At 40.7% G+C, this 10,760-nt stretch overlaps 1 protein-coding gene across 1 annotated transcript; it reads left to right on the plus strand.

Annotated features, from left to right (window-relative positions):
• Positions 1–1,298: 1,298 nt before the first annotated feature.
• On the plus strand, positions 1,299–8,082 carry LOC123165645 (uncharacterized exonuclease domain-containing protein At3g15140). Its single transcript, XM_044583336.1, has 6 exons — positions 1,299–1,640; positions 2,871–3,073; positions 5,861–5,941; positions 6,309–6,434; positions 7,156–7,279; positions 7,373–8,082. The coding sequence occupies exons 1-6, from the start codon at positions 1,353–1,355 to the stop codon at positions 7,568–7,570; spliced, it is 1,020 nt and encodes a 339-aa protein (XP_044439271.1). The 5' UTR covers positions 1,299–1,352; the 3' UTR covers positions 7,571–8,082.
• The last annotated feature ends 2,678 nt before the right edge of the window (positions 8,083–10,760 follow it).

The following is a 10,760-nucleotide window of genomic DNA, read 5'->3' on the forward strand; positions in this document are numbered from 1 at the left end:
GTGAACTACTCCCTCCTCGTCATGGAGAGCGCCGGGATGATGAAGATGGCCACCGGTGAGGGATCCCCCCCTCCGGCAGGGTGCTGGAACAGGGTCCCGATTGGTTTTTGGTGGCTATAGAGGCTTGCGGCGGCGGAACTCCCGATCTAGGTTATGTTCTGGGGGTTTCTGTATATATAAGAGGTTTTGGCGTCGGGAACAAGTCAGGGGGTCTCCTAGGCGGCCACGAGGTAGGGGGCACTCTCGGGGGGTAGGGCGCGCCCCCACCCTCGTGGGTGCCTCGGGACTCTTCTGGCTCATCTCCGATGCTCCGTGGGCTTCTTCTGGTCCAAAAATAATCTCCGTCAATTTTCAGGTCAATTGGACTCCGTTTGGTTTTCCTTTTCAGCGATACTCAAAAACAAGGAAAAAACAGAAACTGGCACTGGGCTCTAGGTTAATAGGTTAGTCCCAAAAATCATATAAAATAGCATATAAATGCATATAAAACATCCTAAATGGATAATATAATAGCATGGAACAATAAAAAATTATAGATACGTTGGAGACGTATCACATATTGCACAAGGTGCACTCAAAGCTAGTAATGATGTGTCTGTTGGCAAGGATGCTGAGGCAGGGAGTAAATCCCCATGAGTGCTCGTCAACATTGAATTTTAATCTTCGTCCGTACCTTCAGCGACTAGATGACACTTGACACTGGGCTGATGGCACAAGAGTCAAATCTGTTGGTCCTCCTTAGTTTTCCTCCATGTTAATGGTTCCATTCTGGGTGATACACTCACTTGATTGAAAAGATGCCATTTTTTTGCTAACATTCCATGATACAAAATCCTCCATCACGCATAGTGAATCTGGTTAAGATAAAAGCCTTGAACATTGTTTGGATTTAACATTGCAATATTGCAACACTAGAGGTCTTGAAAGTTGAAACCTATACTACCATATTTCTTCAGTATACTTATCTTCCACAATGCAAAGCAATGGATATGCTTGTGTTGGTCTTCATCGTCCACAAAAATTGTCACATATTTGTGATTATCCCTTCCCTTACAAATATGTGTTCTATTTGCATGTACTGACATAAAAGTCCACGGCTAAATTCTTGTACCCTTTTTTTAGCGTAGTTTTCTTTTTGAGAATCTTTTTTAGCGTAGCTAAATTCTTGCACATTTTTTTAGACAAAGCTAAATTCTTGTTTTTTTAGACATAGCTAAAATCTTGTACATGGGGTGCAATTGCCTCTGCCCCAGAGGCCCATGAGCCCAACAGACTGGCTCTCTGACCCAGTCGATGCCATCATCCCCTATCCGCATCAGCTTCTCGCAACTCAGCCGGAAGCATCGTTTGGAATGGCGCTCGCTAGGGTTTCATCTTCTTCCCGCCTCCTTCTACTCCCCTCCTCCACCACCACCTCCTCCCTGCTCCATTCCTTCCTGCGCCCCTTCTCTACCTCCTCTGTCTCGACTCGTCGCCTCTCTCACCTAAGAAGCCTCCCCATCGATGCCAGTCTCTCCCAAGCTTCTCCTCTCCCTCCTGCTGCGAGGGAGGAGGGGGAGGTGGCGGAAGCCCTGAGGTACACCTCCAGGCGGCCGTGGAAGCCCACGTGCTTGTACTACACCCAGGGAAAATGCACCATGGTGATTTTTCTTCCCGTCTGTTCCCCTCATTGTCGCTTCATTACTAGTTTGTTCCGCGTGCCGAGCCATCTCTGTGTTCGCGTAGGTAGCTATAAATTGGTTACATTTGCTAGCACATAAGAACTCGATTAATGCCAGGAGAAGAAGTCTTTGACGGTTATTTTGGGGTGAGGCATTGGTGAAATCATGAGCTTGGAACTGTAAGGCGTATCTTCTAGTTGTTGATGGTTATTTTGCGTTTTTCTTCAGTGACACGGACGGCAAGGTGGTATGTGGTGTCATAAAGCAAACATTTGGGTCCAGATACACGTCTTCGTAATTCAAGAGTGGCATGTGTTAGGAGTCAAATTTTGATTTATACAGTGTAGCTGTAGAACAGACATCATATCTTTTAACTCGGCGAAGATTTAAAACATAGTTTGCAGAACTATTGTCCGGACTAACTATAAGGAAAAACTCGTATTTCTAAACATCCGTTTGAGCGACAAGTAATATGGATCAGAGGGAGCTTTTTCTGGAATCGGCTTGTATTATCTGCTATTGGTAAAATTTGTTACGTAATATCAGGAATTAGGTTAGGATTACCAAATCAAGCAGAAGCAAAAGAAATTAAAAAATAAATGATAGAAATTTCTAGAATTACCGGGAAAATGTCTAGAAGCCATGAATTTTAGTAGTTTATATAGACATACTTATATGAGAAGAGCTGAACAGGATATCGAGTTATCCTCTTCTATATACAGCGGATGGGAGACAAGAAGGGAAGGCTGAATTTTGGACTGCTAGAAAATCTGGATACGACTCCCTAATAGGTTAAAGAACATTGCACTCGTGAACTCTTACTCTACTTAGAAGTTCAATAAATATTGTGGCATCAATATTAACTGATAGTTTTGTTTTAGGAATGTACAATGTGGAAAGCTACTCTATTTTTTATTTCGTATTGACAGTATGTCCTGTATCTGTTTAAACAGGTATGGGTTCTTTAAAGCCCAATTAATACTTTATTCAGTTCATTCCGAATTAGTCTTGATGAGTACTCCAACTTTTATGTGGCATGGTAATCAGATGAGTTTTCACATTAGTAAATTAGTAAATCTTTGGGTTGGCGTAGCAGTGTTCATTCCGTTTGAATGTCCTTAAACAGTTTTGTAGCCCTTAATAAAAATACTGCATTAATACTTGATTATTTAGTGAAAGCACTAGTAATTTAGATTCGTATTTCCACAGATGGATGATGCTTTGCATCTAGAAAAATTCAATCATAATTTGTCGATGGACCTACCGGTGAGTGCCTCAGCTGCAGATAAAGTGAAACCTCAGAAACTGGATTATTTTTTAGTTCTTGATTTGGAGGGAAAGGTTGAAATTCTTGAATTTCCGGTTGTGATGATTGACGCACATAGCATGGAGTTCATTGATTCATTTCACAGGTACAGCTTATTTGTAAATCATGGAATATTAAAGTTATTTGGTTTTCTATATGCTTATTTGAATGATTATCGAACTCTTTGGACCATAGATGACTCATGGGATTGCCAGCAAGGCGTTACAAAAACCAGATTTACTCGGCTGAGTGCTTGTAACATGTGCCTTCACCAAGTTCTCTACATATGTAACTGATATAACCGGGTGAATACTCAATGCACTGGTATAATATAATGGGAAATTACTTGGGATAGTCACTATAACAATTTGTGGCACCAGGGGATGTGCTACTGCATCTCCATTTTGCGGAGGTGGAGCCTGCTATTGCTTTGGCTGCTCTCACAAGTGGCAGAAGCTCATGCTCATTCTCTTTCTGACACCAGGGGCTGCTGCTATTGCATCTCATTTTTTCGGAGATGGCTGCTACTGCTGCTCCATCTACTCTAGCTTTCCTAATAGAATAAGATGTTAGTTTTAATCCCCTAGTAATATAAATACGTAGATCCATTATTTTAGAAGAAAATGAGTAAAAACCTGCTTACCATATAATCACTTCCAGGTCAGGTGACTGAGCGAGTAACGGTTACTGAGTGTTAGGACCTCCAACATTGATCTCTCTAATCTACACTATGAATGTTCAGTCAATCACCAGCAACTATTCTCAAGCTCAGACAGAGCATGAAAAATGTCCAGCTTAACATAAAGATGAAATCGAGAAGAAAGATGCTGTGTTGACCCTTTTTTGGGGGCATACGTGTTCCATATCTTTTTTTTCCTACACTTCTATTATTATGTTCCACACTGGAGAGACTAAGCAGATTAAGCTGTGAAATAATCAAATCAATTAAAGCAGAGTACTAAGATGCAAATTAAATGATTAGTGGGAAAGGTAATATTCTTAGACTTAGATAGGTACATAGAAGCTGCCAGTGACATATATATATATATATATATGTTATCAAAAAATATGAAATAAATATGGGAGCATCTCTCTAATGTAATAAGATGATCCAACGGAGGGATTGTCAAAGTATGCATCTATGTGTCCTCGGCAAAAATAATAAGCATTTCAGCTCACTGCAACATAAATATATACTGAACTATTTGTTTTTTTGTCCAGGACACATACAGTCATATTTTTTTAATCCCTCCGTTGGATCATGTTATATTATAGGTGTGTTGGTTCAGTATTTTTTTCAGAATTTTTGAGAACTTTTGCACCGTTGAAACCCTTAACTAGTTCTATGGCAAGCACTTGTAGAAAATCCTACTCCTATATAGAGGTAAAACTGTGTCTACCATAGCTTGCCACAGAACTAGTTAAGGGTCGCTAAACTTTTAACGGTTTAAAAGTTATCAAAAAATATGAAATAAATATGGGAGCATCTCTCTAATGTAATAAGATGATCCAACGGAGGGATTGTCAAAGTATGCATCTATGTGTCCTTGGCAAAAATAATAAGCATTTCAGCTCACTGCGACTTAAATATATACTGAACTATTTTTTTTTTGTCCAGGATACATACAGTCATATTTTTTAATCCCTCCGTTGGATCATGTTATATTATAGGTGTGTTGGTTCAGTATTTTTTCAGAATTTTTGAGAACTTTTGCACCGTTGAAACCCTTAACTAGTTCTGTGGCAAGCACTTGTAGAAAATCTTACTCCTATATATAGGTAAAACTGTGTCTACCATAGCTTGCCACAGAACTAGTTAAGGGTCGCTAAACTTTTAACGGTTTAAAAGTTATCAAAAAATATGAAATAAATATGGGAGCATCTCTCTAATGTAATGAAACCCTTAACTAGTTCTGTGGCAAGCACTTGTAGAAAATCCTACTCCTAGGGTGCAGAATAAGTTATTCTTCATCCTAGGTAATCTTATGATCATTTCATAAAAAATTACATTCGAAATACAAATAGTTACATTCATATTGATTTACTGCATAAAATTTGGCATAACAAAAAAAATATAGGTCAAAAATTGTATTTTATGTACATTTTACACTATGTTTTTACATTTGTAATTTTACATAACATAAAAAAAACATTACGACGAGTGTAGGTTTTCTTCCGTTCTCTTTTTATGTCTAAAATAAGACAAAATTTACGAAACGTAAAATTACGGTGCATAGATGATAAAATAGAGGTGGGTGAAGAATAACTATTCCTCACCCAGGGTGACGAATAGTCAATCCCTATATATATATATATATATATATATATATATATATATATATATATATATATATATATATATATATACTTGGTAAAACATTACCTTAGGGGGAGTCTATCAAGGGTTCTATGGAGAACCATGACAAAATATTGACCTAATGGTGAGCAGCACTACATTTTTCCTGGTTATATGCATATGCACTCAAGACTCAACCATGATTTGATGTAGCAAATTCTTTTTGAGTTTGGTATGTACTCAAAAATGAAAACCAGTTCTTGAATCCATCATTCTCTTGTTTTGTACGATCTGATAAAACCATAGGATATCAATACTTATGAACCATAATTAAGAGAATGTGACTATTTCCTTCTTATACGTCACCACAAGCTTGAATTCCACATTGAAATAAATACATGAATAAGTAAATAAAATGCTGACACCAGAACATATGCCTCTTCCCTCTTGTACAAGTCAGCTTCTTCTGTGCTGTGTTCTTGGCTTATGCACAACTGTAGATTGTGATAGTTAATACATTTCTGGTATTTTCTTATTTCTTTTGACAGTATCATTAGCCACTAGCCAACACTCTGCCCTCTTGTATGTTGATTGTAGATTTGTGCGCCCAACTGCAATGAGTGAGCAACGAATAAAAGAATATATAGAAGGGAAATATGGAAAATTTGGAGTTGACCGGTATGTGCAGCACTATTTTGCTCTCTTCAGAACTATTTATTTCATTATTTGAGATATGAATTTACAGAATTAGCACACATTGACCTTTTCTGTTAACATGCGAATTCAAGATTTTTTTTGTTCAAACTTGGTTTGCCCTCTGTCTTATCGTGGATGTAACCTGTCACTTGGCTGGTCACGTGAGGATGCATTGCATAGCAACAAGGATGCATTAGTAACCCTTTTGGAGGATGTATATGCAACAACTTTTGCAGCATGTCATTAGATTATCACACTAAAATAGTCTAGAAGCCTGATATGTATTCATTTGCTCTCAATAATTTGAGTCACACATACTAACAACTTTATCTGTTGTTCAATGTTTAAGTGTATGGCATGACACTGCCATCCCTTTCGGGGAAGTTCTTCAAGAGTTTGAAGACTGGATTGGAGGTCACAAATTGTGGAAACAGAAACAAGGAGAATCCCTCAACAGTTCTGCATTCGTTACTTGGTACGTTAGGCTCCTAATACTACATTTTCTTAAAGAAAAATACCGTCATTCACAAGTGTCTTGTATTTTATTCCTAATTCGATCATCGAGTCCTGCAACATAAAATTTCATTGTCCAGTATTAATTGACATGCCTTTGGTCTGAGCCAATCTAGCAGAGTTAGCATTCCCAGACCAGATCTTTAGGCAAGGGTTGGGATCATGGATATTAAGAACTGATTAGAAGTGTTAAATGGAAATGGTAAAACTTGGAATTCCTGGCCGGAATTTCTTCGAATTATCCACAAGTTCTGAGAACACAAAAGGGTTGGGATCATGGATATTAAGAACTGATTAGAAATGTTTAATGAAAATGGCAGAACTTGGAATTCCTGGCTGGAATTTCTTCAAGTTATCCACAAGTTCTCAGAACACAAAAGTGCCTACTCCCTCCGATCCATATGACTTGTCGCAGCTTTAGTACAAAGTTGTACTAAAGCTGCGACAAGTCATATGGATCGGAGGGAGTACTAGATTTGGAGATCAACGCACATGTTACAAAATTGGTTTAGTCAGGAACCAGTGGGTTACTGCTTTTGGCTTAATGTGTTTTTGCCAAATGCAAAATGCACTGTCTGCAGTACATTTTTTATTAACCCAAGCTAGGTTTCCATGGTGGAATTTATTTTCAGTGCTAAAGATTCTATAATGTGTCTGTTCTCATGTTTCTGTCAATATACCAGTGGTAATTGGGATTTGAAGACGAAGGTCCCTGAGCAGTGCAAGGTTTCAAAAATAAAATTGCCATCTTACTTTATGGAGTGGATCAATTTGAAGGATATCTACCTCAACTTCTACAATAGAAGAGTAAGTGAATTAGATTAGAATAGAGTTTCTGATTGTTCACGAGGTGTTTATCTTCGAACTAAAGCGTGCACTCCATGGCTTGTGTTTTGCCAGGCAACTGGAATGATGACAATGATGAGGGAGCTTCAAATCCCAATTGTTGGAAGCCACCATCTCGGCATGGATGACGTGAAAAACATTACAAGAGTTGTTCAGCGCATGCTTGCTGATGGTTCTGTGATACAAATCACCGCGAGGAGGCAACCGGATACAAGTGACGTGAAATTCCTTTTCAATAACAGAATCAGGTAACGGGATATTGTTAAATGTGGGTTTTACTCTCGTGCGGCTAGAAGATGACAAGATGCACTCCAGTGAAAAAGCATAGGAGTTACTGGGTCCAATCTACCTTTTGAAAAATCTGGCAATGACATACTTACGTGCTACATGCATACGGTAACACCTAATTGACACCGGCGTAAGCATCTGTTTTTTAGACTAAAAAAAGCAACGGCTTGGGGTGCATGGAGCTAGGTAGTGGCCTGTGAAGGGAGGGACCAAATGGCAAATAGCATCCATGTGTGCGATGTCACCGTAGCACCTAGCCAAGCAAAGTACAAATTGAGCAGTGTGTGGGTAGTCACGAAAGTCTCGACGTGGCTTTCCCACCGGCTGATGCTTTGACAGCACCCATGTGAAGATGCACAGTTGCTGTGGTTGAAATGAATGCCGAACACATGTGTATTTATTGTATTTCGGAGAGATATATAATTCAGACTGTACCAAATGATTCCCAAAGGTAATATCAGTTTTTGTCTACAATCCGACGAGGATGGCCAAACCTAAATGAGATGCTAAGGTCTTCGCAATGCAACGTGCTAATAATGCCGAATTGATAGACTACCTGAAGCCACATATAAACAATCAAGTATTGTTCTCTCAAAAAAGGTTGTATTTACTTCATAAGAAAAGTCTCCTTCCTCCTCCCGTTGGCGCTGTCGCTGATCCACCTCACCTTCTATGGCCTTTGGTTTATGGAGGTGCGGACGATCTCGGCCCCCCGTCGGTGGGAGGGATTCCATTCTCGTTTTTGTTAGGTTCAGCGTCTTGGTTGGGCTGTGTGGCGATGGCGATGTCTCTTAGTAGGAATAATGTCTCCAACGTTGTATCCCCATTCCAACGATACGAATAGCGTCGTCGGAGGATGTGTGGAGGTGTGTCTTCGTCAGATCTCATGGGATTCGGTCGGTGCTGGTCTTTGATGGATCTATTTGGATCCAATTTTTGTGTCTTCGTTTGTGTAGTTACAGGTTTGATTTTTTCGATCTACAACTCTTCATCGGTGATGGTTGCTGCTTTGGTGTGTTGGTCTTTTGGGGCCTTAGCACGACGACTTTTCGACTGTCTACTACAACAAGGTTTGCCCGGTTCCGGTGAGTAAGGGGCAACGATGGTGGCGCGCCTTGGGCTTGCTCTAGTGCTTGTAGTCGTTACTAGGTAGTCCATGGACTTGGTTATAATTTTTTATTATTTCTAGTATTCTCTGTACTGCCATAATTGATAAATAGATTAAAAATTTCTATCGAAATAAACATGCTTAGTAAAATAAAGTGTTTTTTAAGTACCAATGCTTATTCCTATAGGATGAGTACCTAATTAAACGTCTATTCTCTATAAATAATTGTTGACGATAAATGAAAAATTGATTTATTTCTCTAGGCATTTTTCTAAACACATTGCATTGTACAAGGCCAATGCAATCGTGTTGTGGTGATCTTACTTTGGTGAGATGATTATGGTCCCTCGAGATTTTCCTTGAAAAATAATAGCGCTCATGTATTAACAAAACTAGCAAATACCCCGCGCGTTGCAGCGGGACTTTATTGCAAATATTTTTTTTAATATTAAGATGACAAAATTGGAAACATTGGGTGCATTTGTCCTCTTTGGTAAGAAGAAAATGTCCAAACTGGTAGATCATGTGGCTAGTAAACTGATTTTATAGATGAGCATGTGGAGAAACGCATGACTCATATATTGGTTCATGAAATACACCAAATTTACTCACAAAAAGTTAGTATTGTGGAAGTAATGAAATGCTTTTCTCCAAAGAATTAATGTACCTGAGCTGATCTACTTGGTGATGGGATTATAGTGACTTGAATAGTTGGATGCCAGGAATTCTACCAAACTGCTGAAGGTCAGCTTGCCATAGAAAGTTACCATTGCCGTAACAGAAGGTTGTCGCTGGAGGGAGACAAAATGTTGATGAATATACAATCGCCCCACTGGATGCTCATTGCAGGAGCTGGACCGAGCACTTCTCAGAGTATTGGCTTTCAACCTACACACCATGGCCGAGGACCTCACAAGCGTCGCCACCAAGTTGTTTTTCCAGGCCACAAAAAAGCTTGCCTCCCTAGCAGCGACGGACCTAGCTTTGCCGTATGGAGACAGAGATGGCAAGCGAGGAGGAAAGACAAAGCAACACCACATGTCAGGCGGGCTCACGGTCGGGCACCATCGGAGGCGACTGATTAGCGGTCGTCCTGTAGGAGCGTATTGGACAGGTGACTGAAACTTGAGAGAAACCCGGAGAGCCGTTGGAGCCTTGGAGGTGAGGCGTTCGTGACGGAGTCGGGGAGCCGGCAGGGGCGAGGCGAAGCCGGATGAGCCATCTGAGGCGAGGCCTACCGGCGATCGTGCCGGGACGGAGGCGAGCGGACCGGTGGTGAGCTGTGTCTTGGATCTTGGCGTCGTAGTGCCTTGAGCTGAGGTCAGAGGCAGCTTTGAGACGAAGGGTGGGCGCAACTGAGGGAGAGATTGACGCGGGTGAACCTGGAGAGAGCCAGCGAAGGCAGCCGGACCGTCGGTCCTGCCGGAGGAGGTCAAATGACCACGGAGATCGGTTCCCGTAAGCCGCACCCTATTGTAGTCGTCAGGGGAACGATTGGTGTTCTTTATTGATTTTTCTATAATGAAGAAGAGGTGTCGATCGGTTTAGAGATGGGTAGTAGATCGTCTTTTCTTTTTCGAGGGAGAGAGAGCGTCCGTTGTTTACGGCTGGAAACAGAGAGAGGGTCTTCAATACAGTATTTGTAAAAAACAAAAATGGTCTTCAGTAACGTTATAAGTACCCTAGTAACAGAACACATGCATGACGTCATACTATTAGCGCTGAAAGTGCTGATGTGGCAAGCTTGCTGAGGTGTATAGCTTGCATGTTAAGAAAAATAGGTTAGTGGAGACGAACTATTTAGATATTATAGATTGGTTATCACGGCTGGATGCCCAACTGCAGTAATCTCGTCCCCTTGAATACGGCCTTCTTCCATAGGGTTTAGACCTACAATCTCTGGTACGACGTCCTTCGTTTGCTCCCCTGTTGGCTTACCCCTCTCACCGCTCGGGCTGATCAAGAGAGTATCACAGATGCTTGCCTTTGGCAGGGTTTGGTGGCGACTGGCTTTTTCTTTTGCGATCAAGGAGGCGATGAGGTCAA

This window comes from Triticum aestivum, chromosome 7D, assembly GCF_018294505.1.
Source record: "Triticum aestivum cultivar Chinese Spring chromosome 7D, IWGSC CS RefSeq v2.1, whole genome shotgun sequence".
Lineage (NCBI taxonomy): Eukaryota > Viridiplantae > Streptophyta > Magnoliopsida > Poales > Poaceae > Triticum > Triticum aestivum.